This window comes from Oryx dammah, unplaced genomic scaffold, assembly GCF_014754425.2.
Source record: "Oryx dammah isolate SB20612 unplaced genomic scaffold, SCBI_Odam_1.1 HiC_scaffold_29, whole genome shotgun sequence".
Classification (NCBI taxonomy): domain Eukaryota; kingdom Metazoa; phylum Chordata; class Mammalia; order Artiodactyla; family Bovidae; genus Oryx; species Oryx dammah.
In genome coordinates, this window is record NW_024070213.1 from 43,530,087 (window position 1) to 43,547,984 (window position 17,898).

General features: G+C 48.4%; 1 protein-coding gene across 1 annotated transcript in view; it reads left to right on the forward strand.

Moving 5' to 3' along the window:
- Positions 1–17,898, forward strand: part of LOC120858571 (voltage-dependent calcium channel gamma-2 subunit) — a 120,362-nt gene that overhangs the window by 88,669 nt on the left and 13,795 nt on the right. The window contains exon 2 of the mRNA XM_040234714.1: positions 11,282–11,365. Within this exon, the coding sequence (XP_040090648.1) occupies positions 11,282–11,365 (84 nt within the window). The remainder of the gene's footprint in view (positions 1–11,281; positions 11,366–17,898) is intronic.

A 17,898-nucleotide genomic window follows, 5' to 3' on the forward strand; every position in this document is an offset into this window, starting at 1 on the left:
CAAGCACTGCTGTTAGGAACATTCTCATATACACCTCCTCATATATACAGTTAAGGGTTTCCCAAGGCAAATTTCTAAGGGATATTGCTGGGGTTTGGGATATACACATATTTTGAGACTGTCAAATAGGCTTTCTAAATATTTATTTATTTATTTGGCTGGGCCAAGTCACATGGGATCGATCTTCAATCTTCATTGTTTCAGGTGGGATCTAGGTCCCCGACCAGGGACCAAACGCAGGCACACTGCATTAGGAAGCATGGGGTCTTAGCCACTGGACCACCAGGGAAGTCCCTCAAATAGGCTTTTAATAAGAGAGCTACAGAAGATCCTGGTGCTCCAGGGATCCTAATAGTTGGCATAATGTTCATCTGTTTGGGAGAATGGAAATGTATAGAATACTCTCCACCCACAGAGACACACACAGATTAATTTGTTTATTTGTCCATTTGTTCAATAAACACTTGTTGTGTAGCTATTATCATTAATTGTAAGACACACCATCAATGTAATAATGATTTTTCGGGGGGAAGAGAGACACACAGCAGTAAATGAAACCATCAATTGTAAGACACATCCCAATTTCACAGAAATGTGCATGGACGTTAGAATCAAGGAAATTCTTCCCTTGAGGAACTTACAGATTTGAAGCCATTTTTCCCCTGAACAATGATACCAGAGCACAAAATAGGATTAAAGCAGATACAAAGTATTCAAAATCAACCCAAAATATAGTCCACCAGGGACCCTGAATCACAACACTGCCTTTGAGCTTGCAAGAAATACCAAGTCTCAGGGTCCGCTCCAGACCCACTGAGTCAGCAACTGGTTTAACATGATCCCCTAGTGACTCCTATGCCCATTAAAACCTAGTCGCACTTCAGAGGGGCATAGAGGAGAAAAAGAGTCTTTCCAACTAAGGGCAATCAAGAAAGGCTTCTTGAAGAGGTGTCATTTGAAGAAGAGAGAGAAGGAAGGATTACATTGGTTGAGTGTTGCTCTGAGTTAGGAACTGTACAAGGCGCTTTCTCATTGAGTCCTTAGAATCATCCCCATAGGGCAGGAATTTCCTTTTTACAAAGAAGGAAATAGGCACAGAGCGGTCACATGACCTGCTCAGGGCGGCACAGCTGGTAGCTAGCAGAGCTGGGCTTTGAGGCTGGGACTCTCTGAGTCTGGAGTCCAGTCTCTTCCCCATATCACACTGAAAGAACAAAAGAAGCAGCTGACAAGAATCAGGGCAGGACAGTCTCTGGTGGCTCAGAGGGTAAAGAATCCGCCTGCAATGCAAGAGACTCAGGAAAAGCCCCTGGAGAAGGGAAAGGCAACCCACTTCAGTATTCTTGCCTGGAGAATCCCATGGACAGGGGAGCCTGGCAGGTTGCAGTCCCTGGGGTCGCAAAGAGTCGAACACGACTGAGCAACTAACACTTTCACTTTTTCTTCCTCCCAGAGATGTGTGCAAAAGTGCTCAGTGCTGCACCCAGGGCTTCCGGAAGATGAGCTCTCAGGGCACACCTGGGGACGGACTCAGGAAAGCAGGCAGGCAGGGCAGTCTTCTTACTCCAGTCTAACCCCACCCAACGCCTGCACAAGACCTAGCTCGCAGCAGCCGTTGGAAACAATTCAGTGAATGAATGAATGAATGGGGAGAGAGTTTTATTTCAAACCTTCCAGAAGCCGCCAGCGCCAGCACTGCTTGGGGGCTGAGGTTCCCAGAGAGGCTGGCCTCGCCCACCCGCCCCAGGGTCTCGTTAATCCCTGCCATCAGGGAGGGCCCTGCCAGCACAGCAAAAAGCCAGGAGCAGAAAAGGTTTAAAACACATCGCCAGCAGCTCCCACCAAACCCTTCATTTGCTTCACTTAAAAAATTACTTCGCCGACTTCCTACCCATGCGTCAGCCGGCTCCCTCCGAGAGGCCTCCAGGTTCCAAGCTACTCTTTCAGCCTCTCCTGAATATGTGGAAAAATAAAACAGCGCTTGTTCAACCCTTAATGACCAGGTTTATGAAGAGGTTATTGTATCTCAAAGAAATGAGACAGCAGTTGGTGTTGTGAGATATTAATGTGCTTTTTACAAAGCTGATAACACCTCCTTTTAAACTACTTAATACCTGCAAGCTGAAATTCTCAGACTGAAGCAGGGAATTCCTGGAGGCAGAGCTGTGGCAGCCTAGGACTCAGCCCTTGGCCTTCCCTCCAAGGCTTGGCTTGAGGTCTCTGGGCTCTGGGTTGGTGCAACATCGCTGGCCCTTCTGGAGTGGGGGTTCAGTAGAGATTTCACAGTTGTTGGTCCCTTGGCAGAAAAATCCTCTATAGTTCATGGTGGGAGTGTGTGTGTGCTAAGTTGCTTCAGTCATGTCCTACTCTTTGCTACCCCATGGACTGTAGCCCACCTGGTTTCTCTGTCCATGGGATTCTCCAGGCAAGAAGACTGGAGTGGGTTGCCCTACTCTCCTCCAAGGGATCCTCCCAAGCCAGGGATCGAACTCAAGTCTCATGTCTCCTGCACTGGCAAGCAGGTTCTTTACCACTAGGCCTCCTGGGAAGCCCTCATGGAGGAATAATCTCCCCCATCTCCTCATCCTCCAGAAGCTCAAAGCCAGTGCTTGTTGGGGGGAGTGGGGGCTGAGATGCCCCCTCCTCACTTCAGCCTGGAACACAAGCCCAGCAGGATCAGATCCCTGCTTGGTCCCCAGCCATCTCCTGCCCTCACCCTCACCCATCCAACCTTCTTGTTGGGATCAATCTTTCTGTAAATCTCCAATCCCATGAAGATGTCATGTCTTTGCACTAGGCGACCTCTCATATGAGACTGCCCTGCATCCGGGGGTTTGCTGGTAAATGTTTACCAGCTGGCTCTCTGTGCAGGGATACAGGACCTTAATTTGTAGTGTTTGCCAATGTCCGTGGTGTGAACACTTGCACCGTGGCTGATTTCAAGCTCCTCGTGTGAGTTAAGAAGAGACCCTAACAATCAGCTCCCAAGATGTAAGCCAGCCCCAGCACAGCACTGCCTCCGGGTTTCCCTCTTACTCCCAACTCTGCCCTGGAGGACCTGCCCTGGAGGACTGGCCTGGTGCCCTGAGACACTCTGCCCCCTCCTGTGTGCCCAGCACTTCTCTGACCTTGCTCTTCCCTGACTTGCCTCTTCCTAGAATCCCTTCTCACCCTCCACTGCTTCCTCACATGCCCTAGCACACACACACACACACACACATCCCTGCCTACCTGCTTCACCTGGCTGACTCCTCCACCTTCTGAGTCAGGAAGCCTGTGTCAACACTCACGCATGCACACACCTGAATCTGCAGCCCTCTGTGTGTTCTCAGACACACCTTGCTATGTCAGAACACACATCCTGCTACCCCACAGCACCTCCTCCCTGTCTCCCATAGATGGCAAGCTCTGTGGGGACAAAAAGTCAATTTTTTTCCTCTGTGCCCTCAGCAGATCACACAGAACATGGCATACAGTCTTTGCAACATACACGTTAGCTGAACAACTATGCCCCCATAAGGCTTTGTGTTCTTACTGTTGTTGTTTAGTCACTAAGTCGTGTCCAACTCTTTTGTGACTCCAGAGACTGTGGCCCACCAGGCCCCTTTGTCAATGGCATTTTCCAGGCAAGAATACTTGGGTTGTCATTTCCTCCTCCAGGGGATCTTCCCCACTCAGCGATCAAACTCAGGTCTTCTGCCTTGGCAGATGGGTTCTTTACCACTGAGGCACCGAGGAAGCCCATAAAGCCTTGTTGCTATTGTTTAATTGCTCAGTCGTGTCTGACTCTTTGTGACCCCATGGACTCCAGCACACCAGGATTTCCTGTGCTTCACCATCTCCTGGAGCTTGCTCAAACCCATGTCCATTGAACCAGTGATGCCATCCAACCATCTCCTCCTCTGGTCCCCTTCTCCTCTTGCCTTCAACCTTTCCCAGCACCAGGGTCTTTTCCAATGAGTCTGCTCTTCCCATCAGGTGGCCAAAGTATTGGAGCTTCAGCATCAGTTCTTCCAATGAATATTCAGGATTAATTTCCTTCCAGATTGACTGATTTGCTCTACTTGCTGTCCAAGGGACTCTCAAGAGTCTTTTCCAACTCCACAGTTCTAAAGCATCAATTCTTTGGTGCTCAGCTTTCATTATGGTCCAACTCTCACATCCGTACATGACTTCTGGAAAAACCATAGCTTTGACTAGAGGGACCTTTGTTGGCAAAGTGATGTCTCTGCTTTTTAATATGCTATCTAGGTTTGTCATAGTTTTTCTTCCAAGGAGCAAGCGTCTTTTAATTTCATGGTTGCAGTCACCATCTGCAGTCATTTTGAAGCCCAAGAAAATAAAGTCTCTCACTGTTTCCATTGTTCCCCCATCTATTTGTCATGAAGTGATAGGAGTGATGCCTTACATCTCTCTAATATAGGATGTGAGATATTACATTCTAGTAAATTCTGTGCTATCTATTTCCCCCCGAAACTATGCATCCCTGAAAGGCAAGGATCAGGTCAGGTTTCCTTCCACCACCCCAGAGCCAGGCATTTAGTCATCCCTTAATCTCTACCCTGGGGAGAGAGGAAAGACAAACAGAGATGGTGAGAAACACCAGATATTTGAGCACTGGATCTATCTGTGACTGAAGCTGAATCAATCCCTGGACTTGATGGCCACCAACCAGAAAGAAATACAGCAAAACTCAAGACTGGCATCCGGAAAACAAGATGATACCCCTCTTCACTGTTAGTAGTAATGTCTGCAGACATAGATGTTCTACCAAACTTAAATTCTACCAATAGTAATGCGGTACCACCAGGGTACTGCTTCATGAGCCTAAATACCGCCTTAGTCAGTCAGACTGGGTCCTAAGCCACAGAGCCCCCAGTGCTCCTGGAGACCCCTTATGCTCCAACCAGAGCTCACAGCCTCATCATCACCATCAACCTCAGAGACCACTGGGATCAATCCCACTACAGCCTGGGTCCCAGTTTACCTCAATCATTCCTCACCACTGATCTTCTGTCTCTCAGTTCAGTCACTCAGTCATGTCTGACTCTTTGTAATCCCATGGACTGTAGCATGCCAGGCCTCCCTGTCCATCACCAACTCCTGGAGCTTGCTCAAACTCATGTCCATTGAGTCAGGGATGCCATCCACCCATCTCATCCTCTGTAATCCCCTCCTCTTCCTGCCTTCAATCTTTCCCAGCATCAGGGTCTCTTCCAGTAAGTTAGTTCTTCGAATCAGATGACCAAAGTATTGGAGCTTCAGCTTCAGCATCAGTCCTTCCAATGAATATTCAGGACTGATTTCCTTTAGGATGGACTGGTTGGATCTCCTTGCAGTCCAAGGGACTCTCAAGAGTCTTCTCCAGCACCACAGTTCAAAAGCATCAATTCTTCAGAGCTCAGGTTTCTTTATAGTCTAACTCTCACATGCATACATGACTACTGGAAAAACCATCGCTTTGACTAGATGGAACTTTGTTGGTAAAGTAATGTCTCTGCTTTTTAATATCCTGTCTAGGTTGCTCATAGCTTTTCTTCCAAGGAGCAAGTGTCTTTCAATTTCATGGCTGCAGTCACCACCTGCAGTCGTTTTGGAGCCCAAGAAAATAAAGTCTGTCACTGTTTCCACTGTTTCCCCATCTGTTTGCCATGAAGTGATGGGACCAGATGCCATGATCTTAGTTTTCTGTCCCTCAGAGGTTAGTGGAGAAGGCGATGGCACCCACTCCAGTACTCTTGCCTGGAAAAGCCCATGGACAGAGGAGCCTGGTAGGCTGCAGTCCGTGGGTCGCAAAGAGTCAGACACGACTGAGCGACTTCACTTTCACTTTTCACTTTCACGTGTTGGAGAGGAAATGGCAACCCACTCCAGTGTTCTTGCCTGGAAAATCTCAGCGACGGGGGAGCCTGGTGGGCTGCCGTCTATGGGGTCGCACAGAGTTGGACACGACTGAAACGACTTACCAGCAACAGCAGCAGCAGAAGTTAGTAGAAAACTCTCTGTCACTGACACAGAATGACTCTTACTCTAACAGAGAAGGGCAAGAAGCATCTGGTGTGGTTCCCTGTGTCAAATCTCCATCCAGACAGGGCCATCATTTAGCTTGTAAAAGACTCATCATCAAAAGATCACACCAATAATTTCTAAAAACCAACCATTGATTTGGGGCCTATTAGAATAATTGGATGAATCATTTGCACGTCAATGTTTAACTTGGTAAGCAGTTTTATAATATGTATTTGATGTATATAGGAAATAAAAGTGAACATTTAGTTTTGTCTTTATATAGAAGTTATTTGGTTTTATCTCGTATATTATAGGCTAGTATTATATTATCTTGTATATTATAGTTGGTGAAAAAGTAATTGCAGTTTTAGACTGTGAATTTTAAATCATTTTACTAGGCTCAAGCACATCTTTATTAATCAAAATAAGAACCATTAAAATCAGCACATTTTTGCCAATGAGAAATAAGTTTGTTTATTCCTGTAGCATAAAAATCCATGCCTCAGGATTCGACCAACTCCTGGAAAGCAGTTTCTGCCTCCTGCTGGTTGTGGAAGCATTTTCACTTCAAAAAGCTGAGATGCTTGAAGAAGTGGTAGTCAGTTTGTGAAAGGTCAGGTGAACATAGAGAAAGAAGCAAAACTTGTAGCCCAGTTCATTCAACTTTTGAAGGCTTGGTTGTGTGATGTGTGATCGGGCATTGTGTAAAGAATTGGGCTCTTTCTGTGGATCAGTGCCAGCTGTAGATGTTGAGGTTTTCAGTGCATCTTATGGATTTGCTGAGCATACTTCTCAGATGTAACCATGTCGTCAGGATTCAGAAAACTGTAGTAGACGACACAGGCAGCAAACCACTAAGCAGTGACCATGACCTTTTTTGGTACAAGTTTAGCTTCAGGAAGTACTTTGGAGCTTCTTCTCCATCTAGCCACTGAGCTGGCTGTCACTGGTCATCATACAAAATCCACTTTTCATCACACATCACAATCCAATAGAGAATTGGTGCGTTGTTGTTGCACAGAATAAGAGAAGATGATTTTTTTGATTTATGATCAGCTCATGAGGCACCCACCGCCCCAATTTGTTTCAAATGCTGAACAACCATAGAATGGTCAGTGTTGAGCTCTCCAGCAACTTCTCTTATAATTGTAAGAGGATCAGCTTTGATGATGCTCTCATTGGGTCACTGTCAACTTCCAATGGCTGGCCACTGCACTCATCTTCAAGGCTCTCATTTCCCCTTGCAAAACTTCTTTATTATCACTGCACTGCCCCCATATCCTAAATGTGTTCAGAAAAAAGCACAGAACCTCAGGAGGAACTGTCAGGCCACCAACACATATACTTCATGTCTCAAGCCTGGCCCATACCTTCTCCACTTTCATGGAGAAAATGTTCACTTCCTTCCTCCCTTTCCTCACTCTCAGTTGGCAATTATGTTTCCCATTTCATTCAGAAAATAGAAGCAACCAAAAGAGAAGTGCCACAAGCTTCCACCATGCCCTCCCATCCCCTGCATCCGTATCCACACCGCCCCGTCCCCACGGTGCCGTGGATGCACCACTATCCACGTGAGGCCAGCCTTGCACTTGTACCCTCACAGTGCTCCTGTATTGTCCCACCCCTCCCCGGGCTATCAAGCATTCCCTCTCTGCTAGAACATTCCTGCCGGCATCACTCATGCCTTGAGACCTCCCCTGACCACAGGGCAGCCAGAGTAGTGGCAGATCCCAGACTAGCACAGTGTGGGAGGACACAGAGACGTTGAGGGAGGGACAACAAAGGAGACGGTCGGGGCACAGGAGGCTAGACCAGCAAGTGCAAAGGCCCCAGAGAAGGAGTGAGCGTGGCGGGAAGGACAGCTGAGACTGCACGTGCGCTGAGACGGAGGTTAGGCCAGGCAGCGGTCCGCCCTGTTAAAGATGTTGAAATTTTCCCTAAGAACATCAAGAAGCTGTTGAGCACTTCAAACTGAAGGTGGCTTGAACAGATTTGCATTGTCAAAGTTTCACTATGATTATTTTGTAAAGATGGATAAGAGTGGGTACCAAATGGCCAGTGGGGAGGCTACCGCAGTCATCTAGAAAAGCAAGGAGGGTGGCCTGGCAGTGGGTATTGCTCTTGTTGGGGAAAAAAATCGATGGGTTTGAAAGATTCTGAGAGCCAATACAGACAGGATGTTGTGATGGATGGAGCCTGCAGGGAAGAGGCAGCAATGTTGGCAATGATGGCTGGGCTCAGGCTTGCATGAGGCAGCAACAGAGAGGCCTTGGCTGACCTATTTGTTGCCTCCAGAAGACCAGGCTTCAGGGACAGATCATGAGTTCCGGTTTGGACCTGCTGAGTGTACAATGCTTTTAGAACATCCACCAAGAGACATCAAATAGACAGTTGGATCCCCAGGTCTGGACCTCACAGGAGAGGTCTGGGCTGCTGATTCTTTGACACAGCCTCTCTACAAGCATCTCTGGAGCCCTTTTCCTGTGCGGGGCACTGTGCTGGGACCCAGTGGTCCAAAGATGATGGAGGCAGGGGCTGGGGCCAGGCTGCGTGGGGATCAGCTGCACTAGAAGTCCGAAGAGAGACATGGAGGCACCACCTGTGGTTGGGGGCTGAGCACAGTCCCCAATTTGTCAGGAGCCTTGGGGCACTTCAGTACCATTCTCAGCGCCTCACCTCCTGCACAGATTCCTTATAAAGATGCCTGGCACCAAGTTGGTGCTGACAAAATACTTGTCAGACTGAATTGAGAGAAAAGGAAAGTGCTTTGCAAAGTGGTTTTCAAATATACTGATTTGTAGTTTTACCAATGGGGAGGTAAATGTTATCCTCTTAGAAGTAGGAATGAAGACTCTTCCCAGGAAAAAAGAGTCTGTGGTTGGATGGGGGATAAGTCAGGAGAGGGAGGGGAAGCCTCTGGTTAATGCATCAAGATGCTGAGAACAGGGTGGGCACGTGTTCAAGACCACAGAGGAGGGGGACACAGCAAGGTATGGGGTGGGGAGGGTGCCAAGCAACAGAAGACATGGTCCAGCACACACAGAGAAGACACCTGCCCCACTGGGAGCATTCTGAGCCAAACTCTGTCTACCTGGAGTCCCCGTATGCTCTGGGGAATCTCTCTTCTTGCAGAAGTTGGGAAAGGAAGCAAATTTGGCAGAAATACAGTTAAGGGGAGGTGGGGGTTGTAAGGTAAGGATCAACCATTTTCTCTGTTATATGTAGTACAGAACTACCTGTGTGCATGCTAAGTCGCGTCAGTCATGTCCGACTCTGCAATCCTATGGACTGTAGCCCGCCACGATCCTCTGTCCATGGGATGCTCCAGGCAAGAATGTTGGAGTGGGTTGTCATGCTTTCCTCTGGGGGATCTTCCTGACCCAGGGATCGAACCCATGTCTCCTTTATCTCCTGCCTTGGCAGGCGGGTTCTTTACCACTAGCACCACCTAGGATCCCCAGTGTTACCTATACATATCATAATAGCTAGAAACACAATTACCGCCCACAATGCGGGAGACCTGGGTTCGTTCCCTGGGTTGGGAAAACCCCCTGGAGGAGTCATGGCAACCCACTCTAGTGTTCTTGCCTGGAGAATCCCTGTGGACAGAGGAGCCTGATGGGCTGCAGTCCATGCGGTTGCAAAGAGTTGGACATGACTGAGCAACTGAGCACATCCTGTATATCCAGCTGTGTATATGTGTAATAATGACTTAATATTCTTAAATAATACCTATCATACATAATAAAACCTACTTTATGGGCTACAAGGCTCAGGATCTTACAAGAAAATAAATTGTTCACACATATTAAACACTGTATTAATTAGGTGGCATTAGCTTCTATCACAGGAAAATCCTGAATGTCAGGGGCTAAATGTAGCAAGGTTCATTTCTCTCTCACTCAGTTCCCCCAGCACATTTACTAATGTGCCAGGCACTGCTCTGAGCACTTTAGACGTGTTAGCTCATGTCATCCCCACAACAATCGACAAAGGAAGAATCACTCCAATCTCTGCTTTCTGATGAGGAAGCTGAGGCATCTCCGTGAAGCTGAATGAAACCCAGGCAGGCCAGCTGCAGAACATACCATTCACCCACTGTCGCCGTATCTCCTTGCACAGTTTCGAGTGTCCAGTCATTCAGAGAAAGTCAGGCAACATCCATCATGCCTGTGCTGGTGCTCAGGACAAAATGGTGAATGAAACAGACAAAAGTCTCTGTTGTCATGAAGCAGCCATGCTTGTAAATTCTATTCTCCACATGAGTGTTTATGAAGATCGCGTTCAGTAGTTCACTCATTCATTTAGGGATCACTGCTGGGGACCTGCTGGACAGCGGGCTAGGGTTCTCATCTGAGCTGGCTCTCACCTTCTCAGCAATCACCAAGGAAAGTTTTAGAACCAAAAGGTCTTTGTTTGAGCCCAGATTCCATCATTTCCTGGCCATGAGCACTTATTCAGTCATTTGAATTTGCAGAGACAGTTAAGGGAGAGTTGTAGGGTAAGGATCAACCATCTTCTCTGTAATATGTAGTACAGAATTACCTATATACTGTAATAGCTTGAAATACCTAAAATAGTTATATAAGCACACTTGTATCCAGTCTCCCTGAGCCTCAGTTTCTTCATTTATAAAATGGAGATGCTATTACTCCTCTCACAGGTTGTGTCATACTCCACAAGTCTGGCTAGTGACCCAGGCCTGGGTGGGGTGTTCAACCCTAGGAGTATTGCAGAACTTTCATGGGCTTCGTATAGTGAATTCCATGCAATTGCAGATGGGAAAATGCTTTGCAAACTCATCTAAAGAGCTGTGGGAATGTTTGCCAGCCTCGGTCTGGGGTCTGCCCTCTTTGGAAAACAATCAACTTTCTCGCATGTAAAACATGAGGTGACTCCCAGCCGAGCTAGGGCACAGAGGCAGGCACGCTGGTATTCACTAGTCTCCTCTGTGGCAGTCCCCAGCCCAGATTCAAACTCCACCGCCCGCCAAGCCTCAGCTAATCCTCAGAAGCCTCGATGCAGAGATGGAAGGCTGGGTTTTGAAGTCTTAAGCCTTAGATCCTCTCTGCAGCACCGCGGGTGTGTGTGTTTTGATTCACTGGGCAGATGTCCAAACAGACAAAGCGATACCTTCCTTGGGGGGGAGGGGGGAGGTGAGGGAGAGGACTGAGCCAGCTTCAGAAGAACAAGAAGTCAGGAAGAGGCCAGTGGGCGCTGAGTCCCTGGAGATTTGGATGTCTCACGAGCACTTTCTTCCCTTGTTTTCCAGGGAACTTCAAAGGTCTCTGCAAGCAAATCGATCACTTCCCAGAGGATGCAGATTATGAAGCTGACACAGCAGAATATTTCCTCCGTGAGTGGATGCAATTTTTTTTATTTCTCTCCTGGTGATGGGTCCTGCCCTTCCATCCTTTAAGAGCCAAAGGCCAGAACTATCTAGAGGTCTCTGTCACTGCAAAGGGCAGGAAAAAGCTGAGCCTTCTGTCTTCCCCCCTTGCCATGGCCAAACGTTCAGGTGTGCTATTTCCTGCTACCCGCAACGCCCTTCCTCCCCTCTTTGTTGGCAAGTTCCTACACATTTTCCAGGTTTCCGGTGAAACAACACCTCCTCCAAGAAGTCCTCTATGCCCCTGAAGGGGTTCCCAGAGCCTAGCATCTTTATCATGCTGTTGCGTCCATGTCTGTTTGATCAAGCAGCTCCCTCATAGTGTTGCCAGTTCAACTAGAACTCTGATAGAACTCTACCTATGTCACTCATCATTATATTCCCAGCCCAGTGCCCGGCACATAGAAAGTACTCCGTAGATATTTCTTGAACAATCCAATGAGGAGACTCACCAGGCAGTGCCAGACTGGAACTTCTACTGAAACAATGAGATTATTGTTTTTTTTTCTTTCCCCACAAATCAAGTCAAAGTTAAATCCTGATGTAATAGCTGTGATCTTAAATCCACCTGAGACATAGTATCAAGAGAAAGCATTTTGAGACCCAAAGAAAATCTCTCAAGAAGCAGCGAAAACTAACAAGGTAAAATGTTCCAGGAGAAAAGGATTTCCAGGAGAGAGGCTGAGGGTCCTTAATGCATGGGACCGCAAAGCCGCCCCAGCAGAAGTAGCTGAAAGCTCTGTACGAAGCTCTCAGAAAGCACTTCCGAAAGCAGTGTGCTCTCCTCCCAGGAGCACCCCTCCCTGCCCCTGCCCTCACCCCCTCTGCTCCCAAGTGCCCTTCCCCAGCCAAAGCCTCCCTCCCATCCTCCACAGCAGTGGTTAGTATTGGATCATTTCTATGAAAAATGTAGGAAGCATTTTATTATATGGATCACCCCTGTCACTTTCAATAATTACTCCTTGCGTCAAACCCAGCTCTCAGGTCAGCCTGAAATCTGGGTTTCATTTCAAAGCCCATGGAACATGAAGCCAACCAGGCGGCAAGAAAAAGGAAGGGGACATCAGGTCACTCATAGGTCTCTTTTTAAAGGAGAAGGGGCAATATCTTACTAGGCTCGTCCTTTCCCTTTATGAATTCCTGCACGACACTGCTCTCAGATGGAATTCCTGAAGGATCGTTTGTTCGTCCTCTGCATTATGAGGTCTGAAAGTGAAAGTGTCAGTTGCTCAGTCTTGTCCGATTCTTTTCGACCCCATCAACCACTCCATCAACCATAGCCCACCAGGCTCCTGTGTCCACGGGATTCTCCAGGCAAGAATACTGGAGTGGGTTGCCATGCCCTCTTCCAGGGGATCTTCCCAACCTGCGGATTGAATCCGGGTCTCTCTCATTGCAGGCAGATTCTTTACCATCTGAGCCACCAGGGAAGCCCCTATTACCAGGTCTAGGGCTCTCAAAGGAGCCTGGTGAGGGCATAGAAACAAATTGAGCACCTTCTGTATGTCAGAGTCTGCACTGAGTGCTGGAGAGTTCCAGAGGAATGAATGAGGCACCATCCATGGCTGCAGGCAGAGCACAGCCTAGTAGGAGGACCCTCAGAGAAACAGCAGGACTTGGGAGGCAGGGTCCTGCAGAGATGCACCCGAGAGAGAAGATGGAAGGGGGAGCCAAGCAGGAGTCTGCGCACAAAGCCACGCTGGCTGAGCCCAGCAAGGGGGCGATACTTTATCAGCCAGATGCCCAGTGTTGGGGGAGGACCCTTGTCTCATTCATTGCTCTACCAAGAACAGTTCCTGGAAGATAGAAGGTGCCCAATAAACGCTACTTGAAAGGAAAGACAGGATTCTTCAGCAGCTATTCCTACCTACTCTATACCTTTATTTCCCGAATTTTAAAGAAAATTGTTTAGTGTTTGTTTCATTTTGATGTCTCTGGACAGAAGACTTGAATGCAAATTAGCAGCGGAGGTTTCTGAGAGTCTGACTTGAGTTGACTTAATCCAAAAATATTTTTTGAGCATCTATAACAAATTGGCAAACCTTTTCCTAAAAGAGATATTCCAGGCTTTGTGGACCATAAAGTCTCTGTCTCAACTACTCAACCTTGGCCTTGTAGCACAAAAGCAAACCCAGAAGCAACTGAGCATGGCTGTGTTTGCTCCAGTGAAACAACTTCACTTGCAAAAATAGGCAACAGGCCTCATCTGGCAGTTTGTTGACCTCTGATCTGTAATATGCTAGTCTGGGGTTAGACAACAAAAGTAATTTTTTAAAGCTGGAAGATGTGAGTTCCCATCATTCTCTATCAACCTCTAACCTGATTGGCTAGAGAAACTAGAAGACAAAAGACATCCTTCTAGAAAGATTGCCTGCCCTAGTGTGGTGGGCAGAGCTGGTGCCCAGGAAGGTGGGAGGAGCCTCTCCTGAAGATGGGTTTTTGGTCCAGGGAGATGGGCAGGGCTGCACTCAGGTGGGTGGGGCCTGAGTCAACTTACCCCGCCCTGCCCTGTTTTAGTCTGTTAAACCTTCAGCTCACCTACCACTTGAGTTGACAGGCCCAAGAACCTAACCTAGATCCCTCAAGCAGGGAAAGAAGGTGATCCGGGGTGCTGAGGAAGCCTGGTGCCTAACCCAGACTGGAGGCCATCATTCCAGAAGTGTTCCCTAGAGAAGGTGGCACCAATGCAGAGACTTGGACTCTAGAAGCATTCATCCATCCATTCATTCACTCAGGAGATATTCACTATCACTATGCATAAGGCACTGTAGATGGTATGGGGACTCAAGTGTGGACAAAATAAAGTCAGCGCCTTCATGAAAGTTACACCCTGATGGAGGAAACAAGCAAAAAGCAAGGAGCCTGTTATGATCAATCATCCAGGCAAGAGATGACAGCAGCTTGAATGCAGGTGGTGGCAGTGAAGGAGGTGGGAAGGGGTCAGAGCCTGAAAATATTCCCAAGGGTCTGTATATAGGAGCTTCTGAAAGGTTGCACGTGGATTTCCAGGGACAGGAAAGGATAAAGGATGACTCCAAGGTTTGTGCCCATGGAGGGAGCAGGTTGGGATGGGGAAGGATGGATGCTCAGTATCGGCCACAATAAGTACAAGAGGCCCACAGACCCTTTGGGGAGGTGACATAGAGTCTGAGACTCACAGGGTGGGACCTGGCCCGAGACAGGAGTCTGAGAGAGGTTGGAAGGGGTACAATATTTAGCACCATGAGACTTGATGACAGCACCAAGAAAGTGGTGCAGAGAGAGAAGAGGTGCAGGATCTGAGCCCCAGGACCCCAAGGTTCGGAGGCCAGGTGGAGGAGGAGCCCCGGGGAAGGAGCTGAGGACAGGTGGCCAGTGAGGTAGCCTGGGTAACCCCTGCCATCCTTGATCCACCAGTTGGATGGAGGATCTGGAGCAGAGAGGGAGGCGGAGGATGCCAGGAGGGCATGACTGGCCAGGGGCACAGAGCAGAGAAAGTGGGACTCACTTGTTCTCAAGCCAGCAGACCAAGCTTCAGGCAAGTTCAACGCCTCTTGAAGGATGGGGCAGAAGGAAAGCACCGAATTAATATCTGACGGGACAAATGAATGAGTGAATGAATGAATGCTCTTACTGCCCAGTCTCCGTGGGGATTCAACGGGGTCCCCAGCTTCTCCACAGCCACAGAGTTCAAGGAGGGACAGCCTTAACTGGTCCCAGTCATCACCCTGAGTCACTGGACTTCTGGGCCCCACAAAGGTGTGGCTAATACAGGCCCTGCCCACCTATCACTAACTTACCCACAAAGTCATGGTAACCAGTCGGTTTTTTCCAAGCAGCTCCATGGGGCTGTCAGCTGGGTCTGCTGTGTGGCACCTCCTTAGCCCTCTCTCTTCTTCTTTTAAAAAAAAAAAAAATATATATATATATATTTTATTGAAGTCTAGTTGACTAACAATGTTTCAGGTGCACAACAAAGGGATTCAGTTATATACACATATATTATTTTTTATATTATTTTCCATTATAGGTTATTATAAAATATCAACGATAGTTCCCTGTACTATATAGTAAACCTTTTTTGTTTGTTACATATCTATTTTTTAATTAGAAATCTAGCATTCTATTCATACATAAGTCAAACAAGTAGAATCAAAATGTCAAATTTTTTAGTTAGGCAAAAATTCATAAGTTTTCTAAAATATATATATTATATTTATATATATGTATACAAAAGTTTTTCTACTATGCTTGATAAAGGCTTGAGAAAGAACATGAAAAAAAAGAAGAGATGGAGAAATTGGAAAGCACAATGAAATGGGGGCACTGAATATGAAAGAGAAAAAGTGAAACAAACTGGATAAAAGTAAAAGATCCTCATATAGTCCAGTTGTCCTTAAAACAGTAGCCTTCTCTCTTCTTGCCAAAGCTCCTTACCTCAAGCTGGTGAAGAAGAGGTGGTGGTGGCCAGGGTGTGACTTCCGATGACTCTTAGTGTGTGTTGGTGTGTCTGTGTGTGTCTTGTGCCCAGGGGCATGAGCGTGTGCTGGCTGCTGTGTCTTTTGATGCCTGCGTGTCTGTGCATCTGAGCGTCTGTCAGTCTGAATATAAGTGCCTGTATGTATGTGTGGGTCTGCTTGTGTGCACATGGGTCTCTTCATGGTGTGTGAGAGTGTGTGTGTGTGAGTGTGAGTGTGTGTGTGTGTTGTGTCCAGGAGATGGGAGGTGGCCACATAATGAGTCTGAGGGTGTGAGCTGTGGATGGGAAGCCAGACTAGGGCTTGGGGGCCTCAGCTTCACTCTGAGATGAGACCGCGAGAAGGTTCTGAGCAGAAAGGACTGAGGTCCAGGCTAATGGCACTGCTCCGCTTCTCCTGCAGAACTGACTCTGGGGTCTCAGCAGGAACAGGGAGACCAGCAAGAGATGACAGCCATGACCTAGGCTTGAAATACATGGTGCTCAGATCAGGGAGGAAGTGAGGGAGGTGGATGAGAAGGCGGACTAGTTCTGGAGCCAGCAGGAATTACTGGCATCTTGCATCAAGGTAGAGTGGGGAGGTGAGAGAGAAAAGACTCAGGCGACGTCTAGGTGTCCTGTCTGGGAGATGGTGGACAGTGCAGCCCTTCTGAGGCCGGAGATGTGGAGGAGGCTGGGTCGCAGGGAGGTGACCACTCTGTTACAGTCTTCTTTCCCACTGGATGCTGAAACAGCTTGAGGACACTGAAGGGAGTAGCTGCAAATAGAGTTTGCTCCCACCCACGCCCAACCACCCCACCCCACCCAGTGCAGGGCCTGTCCTCAGTCAGGCCCGGGAGAGATTTGCTGAATGAATATACAAGGAACCACCCTCCCTAGAGCCGCCTAGCACATTCCTCCTCTTCCCAGAATGAGGCTGGAGGGGCTCCAGCTGAGCCAAAGCCACCCATCCCAGCCTCAGAAAAGCCCGCACTCTCCCCTGTTCCCCCTTCTCCATCTCCCTCTGCCAGTCCCACCAGGCCCTGAGGACCAGGGGGCAGGGGGTGGGGGCACGTGGTTGTGGGGGATACCAGGTGTCAAGGCCTGAGCTTGGGACTTGGAATGAAAGGGCCTGAATTTAAGATGAGCTCTGCTCTGTGACCTTGGGCCAGATACTCACCTTCTCTGAACCTCAATGTATACCAGTCCCAGGTAGGGGTGAGGGGCAATTCTGAGGATACCACGAGACAAAGGTTAGGGTGGTGCTTTGTTTGGGCTCCCCGGCTAACCCAGGGGAGTGCTGAGGGAAGCCCACTGCCTCTCCTTGCCCTCTAGAGCTTCAGAGTTCAGGGAGGCAGCCTTCCATCTCCAGAAATGCTGAAAGCAGACATGCCACGAGGGCCACCCAGCCCCACGCGCCCATTTCACAGACGAGGAAGACACTGAGGCCCAGAGAGGGACAGTGGCCAGCCCCAGCCCAGCACAGTTCCTGGGACGCCACCTGCACGTGTTCAGTCACTCAGTCATGTCTGACTCTCTGTGACCCCATTGACTATAGCCCACCAGTCTCCTTTGTCCATGGGATTCTCCACTTTCTTGTCTGTAAAATGGGACTGAAAATCAGAACTCTGTCTACCATAAAGGGTGCCTGCTAAGTCACTTCAGCTGTGAGGTGACTCTTTTGCCACCCCATGGACTATAGCAGCCCTCCAGACTCCTCTGTCCATGGGATTCTCCAGACAAGAATACTGGAGTGGGTTGCCATTTCCTCCTCCAGGGGATTTTCCCGACCCAGGGATCGAACCTGGGTCTCCTGCATTGCAGGCAGATTCTTTACCATCTGAGCCACCTGGGAAGCCCTGGGACACCACCTGCCTCCCTGGTTATCCAGGCCAAATGTTCTTGTCTACTGCCCAGGAAGTGCAGCCCTTTTCAGCAAAATTGTCATGCGGGACTTCCCCTCCAGAGGTCACCGCGGTGTGATGACCACATCCTGCAGTCGGGAACATCTAAGTTAGAGCCCCTACTAACTCACATCCAGGCAGCCAGAGCAAATGCCTCATGA